Here is an 18365-nt window from a genome sequence, read left to right on the forward strand (position 1 = left end):
CATAACTGCCGTACCAATGTGTTTGCCCAATGTCTTTTAAAAGTGAGAACTTTTAACGTGTACCTGAGTAAAAATCTGCTTTAAATTAATGTTAGTATGAAGAGAGATGTATGTATGTGTGCGCATATATATATATATATATATATATATATATATATATATATATATACACACCATATTTTACATAATTAATTACCAAAACAATCATGAGACATTTATAAAAATTAAATTAAATTTGTATTATCAACTATGAAACAGTTCGGGAAAAAACAATGCGGTTTATATATTTATATTACAAAACAGCATAAATCATTGTACAACGAATAATTCCATAATTTACTTCAAAGATAGTGATGATCCAATTAAATACAAAAATGTCTACATTAAATATACAGAATCATATGGATACAAATGATGTCTTTCGCGGATGGATTAAAACATATTTAGACCAGAAAAAGTTATCTCTGCGCTGGCCCCATTCACTTGTTATGTTTATTGAATTATTAATATTCTTGATGGTGAATTGGTAAACTGTCAAGGCCTTTTATGTTATAATAAATTAAATTAGTCCCAATGCTCGGAGAAGAAGCCAAAGTTAAAGGCTGGACATACCTTTCTTCATGTCATAAGCAGTCTCTTTGCTAAGGTCTGTCTGAGACTGGCTTCTGAGTTTGCACTCTTTGGCCAAAGCCTCAGCTCTGTTTAATACAGTCTGGGTTAATCCATTGAAATGTGGGTTGCTGTTGGCTGATGGGGTCGTGCTTTGTCCATGGTGGCTGTGGATATGCCCAAAAGAGCCATAGTTCGTATAACCAGGGTAAAATGGTGTGCTGTAATACAGGGGACGGGGCAAAACAGTATTGTTAGGGAAATGGCAAGGGGCTGAGGGGGATCTGGATGGTGAAGAGGCACTGCCAACCATAGACTGGGCTGTAGCTGACCCTGGTCCAATTGTGGCCTCGCTGCTTTCCTTAGTCTTGTCCGAAGATGTGGCTATTTCTGCCAAGGACCACAATTTAGGCTTATTAGTAGCTGCTGGGGGGGAGTGGATGACTGATGTGACATTACTGGAGGCTGTGCCATGCTGGATTGGGGGGCTCCGGTGTACCAGGTCTATTGGTTTGGATTGGTGTTGGTGATGAAGGTGCTGGGATGGTTGTTGCTGGCGGTGGTGGTGGTGGTGATGATGGTGGTGGTTATGGTGATTGTGGTTGTGCACAGTCTGTTCCTCTACTGCCACCTGGGCCTGGCTCGTGGGGCACAATGGTGGGGACGTTGAATCAGAACTTTTGGAAAGGTTATCACTACTGTCCTCCACTTCGTTCAGTTCAGAGTCACTCCTGATAGAGACCAACTCCTTCACCTGCATGGGGTCACGTTCCACCAGATCAGGTTCTTCCACAAGTGGGCTCCTCTTCACTGCACATGAAACAGAGGTAAATAAGGTTGAGGACAGTTGCATACACCAGGCGACGGGGACTTATTTGGGGTGGGGGTGTGTGTGTTGTAACAAGTATGTATGTATATACAGTATATATATACAGTATATATATATATATATATATATATATATATATATATATATATATAATGTATCCATAGATATGACTTATTCATCTATTAGATGCCAATGAGAAACAAAAATATGTACCAAAAAGATCTGCATTGCGCATGGCAAACCCTCAAATAATTAAGTTACTGAAACCAAGAGTAACTTAATGCAAAGCAAGCACAGACATCTGCGCACTGGGGTAACTGGCAATGTCAGGTCACATATGCAATAAAAACCAACCTGTATCTCCGTCTGGATCTCCCTTTTCCTCCAGTTTCTGAGGCTCATCATCATCATTTTTTTCCAAGTCGATGTTCTCCTCATCATCCTCGTCCTCACTTCTATTCCTGGGGGTCCAAGTCATCTTGTTCTCCTTTTTCAGCCTCCTCCGAGCATTGGCAAACCAGGTGGACACTTGGGTGAGGGTCATCTTGGTGATGATGGCCAGCATGATCTTCTCACCCTTGGTGGGGTAAGGGTTCTTTCTGTGCTCATTCAGCCAGGCCTTTAAGGTGGCGGTAGCATCCCTGGTAGCATTTTTCCTGTAAGCCGGATCTCCATAAGGATAAGAACCCAATGGAGCAGCGTATGGATGGTACCCTAAGGATCCAGCCATGCCTGTGCTGTGGTCATATGGAGAGCCCTGGAGAGATGGAAACACAATAATAAATCTCACTAACTGTAACACACAATACGGACAAATGTATCGTCAGAAATAAAGTTAGTATACTTTCATTACATATAAGGTAAAACATTACTGCGGTGTGTAAGCGCCACTGGGTTATATTTAAGTATTTAAGCTAAAGTACTTCAGAACATTGTATTTTGTATCTAGAGTCGTTGAGTTAGAGCTACTATACTCAGGCAGTTGTGCACATTCAGTAACACACACATATACGACACACACACACACACACACACACACACACACACACACACACACACACCCCCCCTCTCTCTTCTATCTCTTCTCTCTCTCTCTCTCTCTCTCTCTCTCTTTCTCTCTCTCTCTTTCTCTCTCTCTCTCTCTTCTATCTTGCACAATTACTTAATGGCGTTTACAATACCCGAATGCACAATAACACTACTTGTGATGACACCAGCAGAAACCAGCGTACAGTAAACTAGGTCTTTCTACAGCTGGGAACTGGAAGCCAAAACAACAGGAGGAATCTGAATCTACCCTTTAATTTGCCATCGTAACCACACCTAGTAAAGGGTCTCTGACAGGGAACCACAGAACTATAAATTAAGCATTTGGCAAATATCTAATTAAATCGGCAGTCGCAAGGATTCTTGTACAGATAATCAAATTAGTACTTAGCTAACAAACGTAACGAAGAACATTTAAATTTCCTACAGCAGTAAATACATAAGTACAGGCCATAGGCCACACACCTATAGGTGACTGTTGTATATGGATACATTTTCACACGCACACTAACGCAGACTGGCACACATTGATGTATTTACTAACATATATGCTCCAGGCTGCAGTTTACACTCACTCTGCAATTAACCACTTAATTAAACCGATGTGCTAACTCCATTGAATTTATTGATCATCAATCATTAGACACTTGTGAATAGTTACGTCTAGATTTGTTGTGAAATCGCATTTACTTATCCGTCTCAAGCGAAACGGGATCAACAACTGGACGCTTTTAAGATCATATTTCGATTGGGTATTTTTTTCTTTCTGTCTAATGGAGGAATCCTCTGTAATTGAAAACATACCTCATATTTCAGATTACCCTTAACTCCATCACTGCCGGTCAAGACAGAGACACATATTTGAACAAATACATTAGGGGCATTTTAAAGTTAACTGACATACAGTATGCCCACTCCAAACTATTTTAATACTTTGTAAGAACCACCAATCACACAGACATTGGCTTCTCAGCATATATGTAGTTTAATTTCTTGTTTTTAAAACTTGTACGTCGACACTGAAGAGCATTATACCAAAGAGGAAGAGATTTCTATGTTTAGAGAAATAGACTGGAAGGGGATTTGCATAATGGTGGATACAGCATTTCCATTGTCTGAATATGTAAGAGCATTGTATGCTATACACTGAATATCCTACGTGTGATAGGAATACAGTCTTCTCTGGGATCTGACACTGTACAACCTGCTACAATGATTTACTAGCCAATTGTTCTCCTGTGGACATTTCAGTTCAGATCCTTAACTTCTACCACTGCAACAGGCATTGCAGAGGACATTTGGGGGATATTTAGCCCCAGAGCTGTGTTCCTATTTCCTGGATGGTTATTATCGAAGTGATGATGGCAATACAGTACTTACCACATAGGAGGTGAAGGCAGCAGCCGGATCCCCGCTGTACTGGAGAGGGGAGTTGAAGCCAGCAGAACTGGCTGTAAAAGCTGTGGATCCAGCATATGGTGAGAAGGCAGAACCAGAAGAAGATCTCCCCAACTCATCAGTCCTGGGTCCAGAGATGACACTGGTGCTGTATGCAGGGCAAGAGTACAGAGCCAAAGAAGCAGATGGTTGGTACAAGTAGCCCTGAGGATAGGACATGGCCAGACACATACATACACTCTTATCTTTGGAGACGCACACACTGCCAGGAAAAAATGGGGGCCCACTTCTGCTAGTGTCTCTTGGATGTAAGGTGAGGAACCCCACCAGTTGCAGACCTGGAGCAGAGCAGGGGTATTCCTGGCTGCCTCTTGCTGCTGGTATCTCCTCTCCCTCTCTCTTCTTCTTACTGAATTTCTCCCTGCTAAGATTTTTTTTGTGCTTTCCCTCTGTACTGGGAGGGAGGGGAAAGGTTGGGTGGGAGTGTGGGTTGGTTTAGACTTTAGCTTTGGAAGCAGGAAAAAAAAGGTCCTGCCAAGATGCTAAGTTGGAAATTGAGGAATCTGACGCCTTAAAGCTCCTCCTCCTGGGTGTTGTCAGCGGAGAGGGATGGATGGGGATGGGGCTGCCCAATTATCAGCATGCTTTCTCCCCTTCTCTCTGTGACTCCCTTCTACAGCAAAATATGCCTCTGATGGCCATAAGGCACAATTGAAGCTCTATAAAGGAGCTGCCCTAACTTTCAGCACTTACCGTGCAGGCTCAGGTCACCTCCTGACCCGTATTGCTAGGAGAAGGGGGGGGGGGGGGGCTGTACTGCAGGCAACCGCTAGCCCCGGGGTCAGCCCCGCGCTCTGCCTTCCAGTGATCACTATCGAATCTAACATAGGGACACAGGCATCGCATGATATGATAGCTAATTACAAAATACATGCCTGATACAGATAGATAGATAGATAGATAGATAGATAGATAGATAGATAGATAGATAGATAGATAGATAGATAGATTAGATAGAGTAGTCATTTGCTGCTACATCTCCCCTTGAGCATTATCTATATGTTAATTAAATACCACGTAGCTTTAAGGAAGATAAATAATGCTAATAATAATAATAATAATAATAATAATAATAATAATAGTAACTACTTCTTGCACTAGTGATTTCCACTTCCAGGAAAAGTGATTACAGACAGAGCGGAAGATGAGCTTTAAAGCGATAGACTTAGCTCAGGCTCTATAAGAATAAGGGATAAAGGTATTTTACCCTTCTATCTAAGATTCATAAAATGTTTTGAGAGAAAGCAGATTAAAACCATATGAAGTATAGTAAATCCCCACAGATCAAAGAATGTAATCTCTTCTGATTCCACCGGATATATTTCCAAGCAGGGTATTATATATATATATATATATATATATATATATATATATATATATATATATATATTCGTATTGTCCGCTCAAGCTAGTTGGGAAAGAATGTTTTGCAGTGATAATTTGGAATAAAATATGTAATAAGATATACACTGGTGATTCAGTGTTTGTGTTGTGTGTAAAAAATTATCACTTTTGTGTCAGTTATAGTAAAATGATCGCTATGCCGTGGGGACCTGATAGAGCCATCCAGCCGTAGCCTGTACCTGTACTTACACATTAGCTATTGCACAGTACTAAGGGAGCGGCAAATGGGTGCAGAGCTGAGAACGCAGGAATATAAATGCGAGGTGCGCTCTATGCTAACAGCAAAATGTTTTAGATAATCTTAATGAGCTCTGAAATTGGTTATAGCCAAATGTGCCGGCTAGATGGAGCCGACTCACAGAACACTGTGGAAAATAATATGTATACATGTATATCCTACTACAATGTACTATCTATGTTATTTTAGCTATCTCTGATTTGGTGTACTACTGTAATTATTGTCGGTATGGTCACTGTCACTGATTAACCAGTAATTAATGTATTCCCTGCTATTTATGTAGTCACAGTTGTCAGATAATATAATAGATTATATATATATAAAAACAGCGAATGATCACTGATCTATCTCACTCTCAAGTAAGCTGTGAAGATCTTATCTAGTTTATATACCCTGCATGCATTGGCTACAGATCAGAGTCACGTAAATATTATCCGAGTTTACATAATTTCTTTGGAGCACACTTCTTCCTGGGGGAAAGACCTTTAATTGGCGTTATGAACATTATCTGGAGGATTGCATGCTTCCTGATTATTGATTCAATTCCCAGGCTTTTTACTAATTCATTGAGTGTATTTATATTGCGCTCATCAGAGCCCAGCAATAATCACTTCCTACTGCCTGTGAGAGACTGTGAGATAACCAGATCTTGCAGGGTAGTTATGCAGAACCTATTTGCAGGCTTCATTTGCAATACTTATTATTGCACAAATGCATATGACCAATAGGAAGGAAAAAGGGTCTTGTGGATTGCAAGGTAGTGAAATGAAAAAAAAAAAAAAATGACGTGCCTGCCTCTATGCTCCATAAAGAAGGGAGACAGAGTTTGTGGAAGACCGCTAAGGGTTAATCTCCAAGTAATCACACACCGCCTGGAATCTAATTAACATAAATGTACGCCCGCTGCCTGTGGTTGGCTATTAGTGTGCAGACCTCTGCCTGCTGATTGGCCCAGGGGAGGTGCTGATCCCTGGGAGCAGGAGAGTGCTTCTTAAAGTGACGTCACGGCCCATTGATGCCCTGCTATGTGACAATAGTGACCTGCTCAGCTCCCATGCACTGCAAGCAGACAGTTAATAATTACAAGGATCCAGGGCAGAGGATAGAATCAGGCTCAGAGATGTTCTATGCTTCCAAGAGGCAGGAGCAGGACGAAGGTAAGAGGGGTCTGATGGGGATTTGGTGGAGCTGGAGAGTTACACACACACACTGTTGGATTTTTTTCCTGTCTGTGCATCAACTTGTGCTCATGACAACAGAAAGTGTCCCTGAGAGTTTGTTGGCCAACTTTTGTTTCCATTGTGGGAAGATCCGAGGGCTCTCATTTTCCTTGTTCCATCATGTGGAAAGGATCTGACTGTGCCTGTCTACACTGGGGATCAGAGGAGGGTCACAGCCTCCAGCAGCCACACATCCACCAATATTTACAGGTCCCTAAATATGCAGAGGGGTGCCGGGTCTGTCCCTCTGTGAGAGCTCCCATTGTATCGATGGCGATCTCCTTTGCATTTCTTTTAGTTCACTTTTACACTTGATTCTGCCCGTCAGGCACTAGACAAAAATACTTTCACTTGTACTTTGAAAGACTCTCGTCCCCCTCCCAAAAATTCTATCACTTTGTTTTAATTGCATCATGTTATTTTACTTTTTTCATATGTCTATTCCTTTATTTTAATTTCATTGTTTTCTTTTGTTTTCATACAAAAAAGTAAAATAAACCATTCTGTATAATTGTTTTGGTTTTTGTTAATGGAACTTTTTTTTTGAGACCTGTAATTATTGGCCATTAAATGCAGCTCTTTCAGATTCACAGCATTCTTGCTAACACAGTTTTCAAGTTATCATGATCTCTAGGAGAGAATGAAGATGGTCACAGCCATAATAACTGTTAATATTATACAGTAATAAAAAAAAAATTATATATATATATATTTTCAGTTTTATTTCATATTTATTTCCTGCATTAAAAAAATAAATTGTCAGCTCTTCAGATTGTCTTTAGAAAATTGACAATATTTTATTATTACCATTCATTGTATAACGCAGGTACTTGCAATGTAAAGTGACAATTTTATATTAGTTGATATTATTCAGAAAAAATGACACCTGATGCATGTACAGGCTTAATTAATTAATAATCAATTGTTATGAAGTCCTTCCAGATAGATTAAAACATACCTTCTATTAGAACTATTGGCCACATAACATAATATCATCAATTACTTATATTTTTTGTTTAAAAAATGATCTTAGAAATTTATAAAAATCCTCACTCAAGCGCAGAAAAATCCATTTCACATTTTACAATGGTCTAGAAATGGTATATAATTATTCAAATTAAATGGAACTGTGTCAAAACTCTGATTTCAATTACCACTTGAAATGCAATTCATAATCTTTGCTGAGCCTAAATATATTTGTAAGCCTCCTAGGCATTTATGTTCCATAAGCAAGTGGCCTTATTTTTAAATATATTACATTTCTGGGTAATATATACAGTTGTATCGATTGCAATATCTTATATAAGTATATTGAAATTAATTTCTTTTGATAGTTTAAATGTAGATTACATTTTAAATGACTGTTTTAATACATTGTTATGTTTTGGAAATACTTTGAAAGGTCAAAAGTCATACAGTGATTGTTTTTTCTTTGTGAAAGACGTAACATACCCTGCATGCTGTGGTTATGATACTATATATGCATATGGATATACACATTAAAAGAGAGCCCCTTTCTAAAGTTTATGTTAAAAGACCAGAAATCAAGCCATGCAGTAATTCAGCCTCAACCATGACCTCCAAGTCTAATCCAACAAACTCTGCAGTTGGTATATATCTATAGTGGATATAAAGATCTGATAGTCAGCAGACTTTAATAAATTCACTTTTAAACTGTATAGACTATTTAAAGTCTGTGTCATAGACTAAGGGGAAAATCCTTATAAAATGAGATTATTTGAACAATCTCACTGCCAGGCCTCATATATTGTGAAGGGTGCATATTTGCTAAAAAGATTGGAAATATGAGAATGTGCAAATTTCAATATTGTGCAGGTATTCCATTTAACAGCAAATGTCTAATTACATTCTGTTGTATGTTCGTTAGGTGTGCTGAAAACATTGTGCATCAAAGATATATGGTTTTGCCTGTTATTATCTTAATATAAAATATAACAACACTGAAAACACAAATGGCAAAAACTGCATTTCAGAGAAAGGGTGAGGGGTAGGAGGTGTTACAGTGGACAGGTACACAAGGTAATAGCAGGATTTGAAAATCCTAATGACATATTAAAGTGTATTTGGGAATGATATATGAATTAATTTATGATTACATCAATTAATGTTTTATGCAGGGGCTCTACATTGATGGGCAACTATTACCTAGTCACAGCAACTAAAAGTTATGTTGTCCTTTATTATATAGCGTTAGTGCACTATGCAGCACTTTACATCTAGATATTGATTAGATAATATGTAGCTCACAAACTTAATTCACACTATAGACACGCCCACACACATTCATTCATTTATTTATTTTATTTATTAACAGTTTCTTATATAGCGCAGCATATTCCGTTGCGCTTTACAATTGGAAACATTGATAGAACAAAACAGGGTAATAACAGACAGACATAGAGGTAAGAGGGCCCTGCTTGCAAGCTTACATTCATTCTCTCTCTCTCTCCTCCCCCCCCCCCTCACCCAAGCTTCATTGCTATGAACCTATGCTGTTCAACAGTGGAAATACAGTTAATAGTTTGTCACCTGCATCACAAATTCATGTCTCTATGGATGTGTGTATGTATGTGTGTGTGTGTTTGTGTGTGTATATATATATATATATATATATATATATATATATATATATATATATATATTATACGTGCACACATTAAGTGCATCTGTCTACTTAACACAGGGAATAAATCCTGCACATTTTTAAAGATTCAGGTCCTGTAGCAGTTAAATAAATTTTTGTTCAGGGCTAAGCCAGTTTGGAGTATTGTTGAATGCTGAGCAATAGTAATTGAAACATAGTCTTCCAGCAGGCTGTGTTTTTAGAGCCCTGGGGGAAGATTGCAGTGAACTATAAAGCAGTTTGGTAGGCACTGTTTATAAACATTATTGAAAACTGGCATTAACGAAAAACTTTCCTAGCATGAAGTGTAGCACTGACTGTTTCAAGGCATCTGTCTTTTTTGATACATTTGTCTGGCTAACTGAGTTCTCACTAATAGCTACAATGAATGACTTAAAAAAAGAGAGATTGTTTGCAGACCTGTGAGCTTTGCCTTAGTGACTTGGGACTACTTAAATGTTCAGCACTAATTTCTGTGCAATGCTGGAAAGTAAAGGCACATATACCACAAATAGTTTTACTTGCTAAACTGCATTTTATTTTAGCCATATTGTTATTAATATTATTCAAAGCAATTTGACATTTGTATCTCACAAAAAATGGTTGTTACAAACAAAATCAGTTTATGCTGTCATTCAGTTTATAAGAAAACAGAGAGTTCATGTGGTAGTTTAAATACCTTGCGGAGCCAATATAAAATTTGCCTCTTTCTGCTGCCAAAATAGCCAGCAATTCCTGATTACCAACCAGATAGAGTTTCTAATATAGGAATTGCTGTATTATTTCATAGTTAGTTATCTAAAAACTGTTCCAGGTCATCATTCTTGTTTTGCTCTCCCCTATTACCAGTGTAGCATGTACCTCTCCCTAATGAATTTAGGATTAAAGAATGCATTCGATGATCCCTTCAGAAAATCAGTACCTTTTACTTTTCTATTGTGAAAAGGAAATATAATCATGATTTCAACTGATGATTGCCTGTTAGTTCTCAAATCAGGTATTTGGGTTTGTAGCCCAGGGTCCAGGATTCTAGTAAAAACAGAAAAAGGGGTGGGGGGAGTTGGCAGACCTCCCTCATATAAACTCATTGATGCAAGAATAACATTAATAGGAGATCATGTAAGATTGAGTATACTTGTTGTAACAATAGGGAGATATTGTTACTGTTTATTGTGAGTATAAACCTCGCTGTGTATAATTTATTCACAGTTGGACTACGGCATTGTTGTGAGTCCTTATAAAATATGTAACTCAAGTGGAAGCATAAGAACGAGTTATGTAGGTTTCAGGGGCTATCAATCATGTTCTGTATACAGATCTATTGTTAATCTACAACTGAGTAGCTAATATCTATTGGCCATATCTACATCATATTCAACATCAAAACATTCAGAAAGAGAAATGAACGTATACAAAAGCGCATTCTTTCGGTTCAGATCCTTGGTCGTCTTTATTTTAAAAGTGTTTCACAGCAGCGGTGAAATAGGCCAACCAATAAATAAATGAAAAATCTATGAGATGTACATAGCACTAATGAGATAAGGAAAAAAATTGAAATCCCCTTAATGATATTGACATTTTGCAGAATGCAAACAAAAAAATGCCATACTAGTTTGTATTTGCTATTAAACTCTGTTGTTGATTAAAAGAAATACACAGGCACATGCTAGCAATACTTTATTGAAAACAAATATGTTATTTCAGAAATATTGAAGATGTTTTTGAGAGTAGATGAGAAAAGATATATAGAAATGAAAACAAAGCAATTATCCATTCTAGACCTCCCTGAATTTCAAATTTTATTTACTCACTTCATTTGGAATCCTTTATAATTTATACACTAGCCAACACAACATCTGCTGGGAGCAAACTGGTAATGTGGCATTTAATTATTTTACTTAAGCAGGTAATGTGGCATTTAATAATTAGGATAGCAGACATAAAACATTTTTTACTGGCTAACTGCAGTAACTTTGTACATACGATACCATCGGGATACCATTTAACAAGATTACATATTGGAAAAAATATAATAATGAAAAATTGTAGTTTGCAAAGGATGGTCTGGAAAAAAAAAAAAAAAAAAAAAAAAAAAAATATATATATATATATATATATATATATAATTATATATATATAATTTCTTTTATATTGGCAAAAACATTAAGGGGCATATGCATCAAAGCTTGATGTGAGATAAAATTGTGAGATATATATATCACCAACCAATCAGCTTCTAACTTACATTTTGCAGGCTGTGTTTAAGAAATGCTAGTTTGGAGCTGATTGGTTGGTGATATATATTTCACAATTTTATCTCACATCAAGCTTTGATACATATGCCCCTTAACGTTTTCCAAAAAGTAACCACTTTTACCAGTTTCTCTTCTGCCACAAATGTAGAAGAAATATACCTTATTCTAATAAATATAAGGAATCATTGTTCCATTGTTTACAGATTTAATTTGTATATAAAAACAAAACTGTGTTCTAAAATCTAATTTTCACTATATGGATAGAAAGGAGATTTTCCCAAAATATGGGCTTATTTTCTAAACATGTGCTCACTATACACCATATGGGCTTATTTCTAAACATGTGCTCACTATACGCCCCATTTTGACTTTGATAAAAATCAGGTTTTTAAATATCCAACTTGATTTTTTTTCCTATGGTAAATAGAAAATCCAAATTGATTTATAATTTGTATGTTATGCTACACCATAGTGTGGAGGTTATAGGGAAAAATCCTTATCAATTAGCAGTTATAGCATTAATATGCGGTAGCATATTTACAGGGATCACGGAAGTTGGAGCAGCAATTGAGCATGTAACCCCAAGGGGGTGCAAGTCCACAGTGGCCCCAGGCTCTATGTACTGAATAGGCATTGCCATCTGGGGCCTTATTCCTAGTCCCTGTTACCTCTAGCAATGTAACTAAGGCAGCAGGAACCAACGATAGAGCTGTGGTGATGCGGTTATGTCCTGCTGCTGCCAGCAGGATTTTAGTTAGGGATTAGGGATAAAAAGAAAACCAGTATACAGAAGCAGTCCAGGAGGAATTGCTGTATTGCAGCTCTTGATCAGGGATGTGTCTGGATCATTGATGAATGTTTGATATGACAGATGCAGAGTTTTTCCTTAAATCATTTGTATAACATCTACACTGCGAGACAACACTGTAAAAACTTGTAGTCTAGACCAGGGGTGCCAACATTGAGGTTGCCAAGGGATTTATTTTCATGCTGACCAATAAATGGTTGGTGGGCTGCTCAAATTAGACGGTACTGGTTGGCTGGGTAACGAGTTGCATTTTGTTGATGGGTGCAGGCTGAGTGATTGAGTATGAGAGTGAGGTTGCTGGTAGTGCTCCTGCACTTTACTTATATCATTCTATAGTGGGTGACTAAGCAGTAGTCAGTGTGAATGAGAGGGGACAAGCAGAGTGCTGGATTCCTGACAGTGCCTTTACATGGGATTTCCTTCTGTCTAGATACGGTATGTAGGAACCCTCCCAGAAATGTTGCCTGCATCTTGACTCGTGTGCTCTACTTCTGTTGTCAGCTATTGAACCTCTATGTATTCATGTATTTTTTCAAAGTCCACCCACCTAGTCTTAAATCATATCTGAATTTGCACATTTTTGCCTTGATTCTGTTGTTATAGAACTGGTGCCCATTTTCTCAAGCCTTGTCTAAAGATACACCCACCAACTGGATCAGAAAAATATGTTTGGAAGTTTGCGGTCCCTGATTCTATCTGAGGTCTGTAGCTCCTTTGTACAAACAGTTTGGCACCTCTGGTGTTGCCATTCTGCTGCCTCAGTTCATACACATACACTTGCAGCACAAAATTGCAATATCTATATACTGGAATTCCTTAATGAACACGGTGTAAAGAATAAAACAGGGATAACTGTCAGCCTAAATCATTTTACAGACATCCACATAAACTAAAAAACTCCAAACTTGACTTGATATGGTAAAGTCTTCCATATAAACTGAAAAACCCAAACTTAGACTTGATATCGTAAAGTCTTCCATATAAACTGAAAAACCCAAACTTAGACTTGATATGGTAAAGTCTTCATCCAGCATACAAGCCAAAAACTCTGGTATGGCTCAGTTGTTTATATGTACATGTGTCTCAAAAGTCCTGATTGTTGTCAGGAAGTGTAGCTTTCTTGGAAAGGTATATGGTTTTGTGGTTCATATGCAATGTCAACTGGACTGCGAGTGTAGCCTGTTGTGTCCAAATGTTTCAATTGGATATGTTATGCGGTAGGTTAAAAAAAAAAAAAGACCTTCTATATTAGACTTCCCCTCCACTTCCCCCTAACGCTACTTATTTCTCTACACAGGAGGGAACCATTTGGATTCAGGGGAGATGGTACCATGGATGCCATGTACAGGAACAACTTGCTGCAGAGAAGAGAACGCAGAGACATAGTGGAGAGAGGAGCATGTGGAGCCCAGTGACATGCAGCAGACTTCGGTATACAGTGATGCACAGACTCTGCAGCAGAATGACTAAACACTGCAGAGTAATGGCCACCCTTTGAGTGATGCACACTAGTGATCCCAGCTCTGTCTTAGGTGGATGGAACCCCATAGTCCATTCGTGGTTTATACCATATTATCAGTTAGGCTTTTCTTCTTCCAATGGCGTTGTATTCTGGAATGAGGAGAAACTGATGTGGAGATATTAAAGGTGAACTAGTCTGTTAAGAAAGACTTGAGTCTAGACTAGTCACAGAAACCTTATATTATTATGATCAAATCACATTTATGCTAGCGTTGTTGTAGATCTGTGGCTTCAAACATCAGTATCCAGCATGCATGAACCTAAATAAATTGTCTTCCACCTTTAATCTGTATTACTACAAATAACAGGAAGCCCCCCTCAAATTTTATAAGTCACACAAAATGAATATAGATCATTCCAAATATTTTTTTTTCACCCAAAATGTTTATCTTTACATCCTGCATTAAATGAAAACTCGCAATTAACCATAAAACCAATAATAATGACCTCAGGTAAATATTAGGTCGAGCAAATATATTAAAATAGGTCAAAGGTCATTATAAAAGACTTTAAATAACTAAAGAAAAAACAAATAGGGTAATTTTAATACCCATAAGAGGGGATGCGGTTGGGATGCTGGACTCCAGGCTGTGATTCCGGAGTTCAGAATGCTGACACCGGATTCTCGACACTTGTCAGAATACCGGCGCTGGCACCCCGACCGGCGTGATCCCGAAGGTAAGTACTGAGGTTAGGGGAAGGGTTAGGGTTAAGCACTAGGGGGAGGGTTAGGGGGGGGAGGATGAGCTGGTAATGGACACTTCAGAGAATGAAATAAGGAGTTGTGTTAGTAGATTTGTTAACAAAATGATTATGTGCCTAGTGCATGCCCTACCCTTGTGATGGACAGAGGTAGTGCTCAATGATTTGACATACCCTTTTAGTAAGTGCCATAGCAGGGTACTTCCCCCACCTGCCCATGGCACATGTGATGTCATAGAATAGAAGGCCAGGAGCAGGGAGCTGGGCACAACCTAAGGACCAAACACCCCAAAAGCTGAATTCATCCTCTTGATCTTGGGCACTGTGTGGCAGCACCAATGCTTAGCCTTAGTTACAGCCCTGATTTCAGTTATACATTAGTAGTATGCATGACAAAGTCCAACGTAATGACCTTCATATTCTGGGAACAAATTGAACTCCTCCATAAAATACCGGATAGATAGAAGACCTCTTTGACAATGATTTTCAATTAAAGTTGCAGTTGAAAGGCCTGTGAGAAGAATGAAATGAGACATCTTAGAAAATAAGGTTTGCCACAACCCAGATGACTATGAAATCAGTGAACTATTCAAAGAATCATTAACAAGATCCATAGAAATGTGAGACTGCAGATTAGGTCCAACAAGAAGTGGAAGGAGAAGATAAAATCTGTTTCACTCTTGTTTAAATTGGACCAACAGTAAGTTCTCACACATTGTGGCTGCACAGATGCCATAAGAGATTTCCTATAAGAATGGACATATATGGTTACTATCATTTTTGTTTCATCCTCTGTAGTGAATGCATAGTCTCTGCACTAATATTCTAGGATTGCTTCTACACTTAGGCTTTGGTCTTTCCCAGCTTTAGGAATCAATGGCTTACAAAATCTCTGGTGTTGTAGTATATACAGGGACACTAGGACCATCAGGGGAGTAGTCTCTATAGAAAGATGAACTTGATCCTTATGCATATTTCAGAGACCTAGGTGCAATAAAGGATGGCATATTGACATATGGTCACAGTACCCTTATTCTGGCCTAGCTTATTCATAAAAGCAGAAGAGACACAACCAGACACATTTAACAGCTTCTAATATACTAACATGAAAGAGGTGGTTTGTGTAGAAGAGGATTACCAGGCACTTACCACTCTTCTGTTATCTCCCCACAGACTCACAGAACAGTGGGTTAACCTCATGCATATTCTCCACATCCTGGTGAAAGGGGTGATTTGCGGCACGGTGCAGCAAACGCGGCACCAGGGTGACTTATTTTGCATAACTTTTTTTCCTCTGTATATTTAGAGGCATTTTTGTTGGGGGAAAGTACGGTTGGTTATTTGCTTTATCTGTACATGCATAAAAGGTGATCACATCAGCAAAAAATGTTATCCATGCTGGTATACTGTCAATGAAGAAACTATATATTAAGTGTGTGATCAATTATTTTTGGTATTTTTTTATTTCTTCCTATAAAGGATAACCAGCAAACTAAGCTGATTGCACACAATTTAAAACTTCAAGAGGATTATCCTGCTGACCTTTTACCTCACGGATTGTGTATTCATTTTATTTGCAAGGATATTTGAGCAGTCTCATAGGTAGGTAGTGGTCATTTAAATATTTGTGAAAACCATTAAGTAGTTAAATACTAAACCCCAGTTTGCTACCAAATAATAATATTGTAAAGTAACATTTGAATTTTGATAGCTGGCTGAAGTTTTAAATCAATATGGAGTCTATTTACTAAGCTTTGTTATGAGATAAAGTGAACGGTGATAAGGTACCAGCCAATCAGCTCCTAACTGCCATGTGACAGGCTGTGTTTGAAAAATGGCAGTTAGGAGCTGATTGGCTGGTACCTTACCTCAGTTTACTTTATCTCCTAACAAAGCTTAGTAAATAGACCCCTATGTCTGTATCAGAATGGGGGCAAATAGATAGGACACTACTCCAAATCAGCTCATCTTACATCAAACATTCATCATCACTTCATTTCTCCAAAAGTAGGTGAAAATTAAAAATGTTCACCCACTTTTATAGAAATTAAGTATTGGGGCCATTTTTCATAAAGGTTATATAGGAAATCTCTTTCACTTCTGATCTGGCCCGCTGTCCCCATACACTACTATAGGGACCTAAATTCATCAAGCTCTGAAAATACAATATTTTTGTAGCTTGACTGCGGGAACATTCTCCATCTTCAGATGCTAATTTTCCATCTGGCCTTCAATAATTAATATAATAAATATGCCCCTTAGTAACATTCTACCAGTCCTTGGTCTAGCTACCAGTGGCACAACTAACATTGTCGCATGTTGTGGGGTATAAGACGGTTTTGTTTCAAATTATTGAACATCTCTGGACAATATGACAGTATGTCACTGCACAGCAATTTCTGAAAAGATTCAATCCTTGCAACGGAACGTGGTGCGGAAAACAGCTACTGACAAAGTAACATAGCATTTCAAATGCATATACAGATGCAGTCGCACACAGAACATACACATACGCCGACACTGACCGGTCATCACATGGGAGCCGGCGGCAACCTGTAAAGCAACTCAAAACGCACGGAGGATAGACAGATCTGTAAATTGCTGCGGAACCCTTGTGGCACCATATAATGAATAGTAATAATAATAATTATGAAAGTTAAAAGCTTTTAAGCAGCAAAGTCTGCTTGGGAATCTTATTTGCATCACATTAACAATAAGATACATTTGCTGCGAAAAAGATGCACGGAATGAGTAAACTCACAGGGGACTAGCCGCAACCAGAAGGGCTGTTTAACGAGACTGCAGCAACAACAACGGAGGACACATCTGTACATAAACAAATTAGTTATTAATACTACAAAACAATCCAGGCCAAGGAAATGGTTTATAGACATTGCTGCATTAGCGATCATCACACTTAAATAAGCAGCAGGGCTTTAGCAACCAAGTGTTAGGTTCTATCGTAGGGCTTTAGGAGGGGATGCAGTCGGGATGCCGATGGTCTAAATGCCGACCGACTGTTTAATCCCGGCAAGTGTCTAATGACCGCCGTCGAAATCCCGACGCCGGTCATTAGACCTACGCTGGAAGCCCGACACCCGGCTTACCGATCAAAGGTAAGCCAGGCGCGGACAGCTGCCGGGGGGGAGGGTTAGGTTTAGGGTTCCTGGGGGGGGACTTAGGGTTAGGCACCCCCCAAGGAGGTTAGGTTTAGGCTAGGGGAAGGGGGGGTTAGAGTTTGGCACCCCCCGGGGGGACTTAGGTTTAGGTGGCGGGGAAGGGGGGATTATGGTTAGGCACTTGGGGGGGAGGTTGGGGTTAGGCACCACTAAGGGAGGGTTAGGGTTAGGGAGTAAAATTAGGTTAGCAAATACTTACCTTAGACGATCGGGATTTTCACCCCTGCCGGGCTGACGCTGTCGGGATTTGAACCACCGGCCATGCGGTCGGTGGTAAATCGTATGTATTCTGTTAGAAGTAGATGGTAGTATAAGTTGTATTCCGTTAGGAGTAGATGGTAGTATAAGTTGTATTCTGTTAGGAGTAGATGGTAGTATAAGTAAGTGAAGGAAAAGCACGTGAGGGAAGAGGGATAATCTATAAAATGACAGAAGCTGATTGGTTGATATG

The 18365-nt window shown here is 38.7% G+C and overlaps 1 protein-coding gene and 1 long non-coding RNA gene across 4 annotated transcripts in view; one reads left to right on the forward strand and one right to left on the reverse strand.

The window, feature by feature from the left end:
- Positions 1–258: 258 nt before the first annotated feature.
- On the reverse strand, positions 259–4332 carry IRX5 (iroquois homeobox 5). Its single transcript, XM_088471944.1, has 3 exons — positions 3866–4332; positions 1793–2195; positions 259–1419 (listed from the first exon to the last, which is right to left on the reverse strand). The coding sequence occupies exons 1-3, from the start codon at positions 4112–4114 to the stop codon at positions 596–598; spliced, it is 1476 nt and encodes a 491-aa protein (XP_088328070.1). The 5' UTR covers positions 4115–4332; the 3' UTR covers positions 259–595.
- A 2230-nt stretch (positions 4333–6562) lies between these two features.
- The window catches only part of LOC148524263 (uncharacterized), a 45844-nt gene continuing 34041 nt past the window's right edge, over positions 6563–18365 (forward strand). For all 3 annotated transcript variants that reach the window (XR_015878360.1, XR_015878358.1, XR_015878359.1), the window contains exons 1-3: positions 6563–6742; positions 13810–14159; positions 16215–16337. This is a non-coding gene — a long non-coding RNA (uncharacterized LOC148524263). The remainder of the gene's footprint in view (positions 6743–13809; positions 14160–16214; positions 16338–18365) is intronic.

This window comes from Taudactylus pleione, unplaced genomic scaffold (genome assembly GCF_031769625.1).
Source record: "Taudactylus pleione unplaced genomic scaffold, aTauple2 ptg000117l, whole genome shotgun sequence".
NCBI lineage: Eukaryota > Metazoa > Chordata > Amphibia > Anura > Myobatrachidae > Taudactylus > Taudactylus pleione.

Excerpts from the sequence above, each read along its gene's own strand:
- IRX5 (XM_088471944.1), bottom strand. The coding sequence starts at position 4,114 with ATGTGTCTGGCCATGTCCTATCCTCAGGGCTACTTGTACCAACCATCT. Across the intron at positions 2,196-3,865 it reads CTGCCTTCACCTCCTATGTG|GGCTCTCCATATGACCACAG; the intron begins GTAAGTACTGTA and ends CCATCTCTCCAG. Across the intron at positions 1,420-1,792 it reads AGATCCAGACGGAGATACAG|TGAAGAGGAGCCCACTTGTG; the intron begins GTTGGTTTTTAT and ends TTTCATGTGCAG.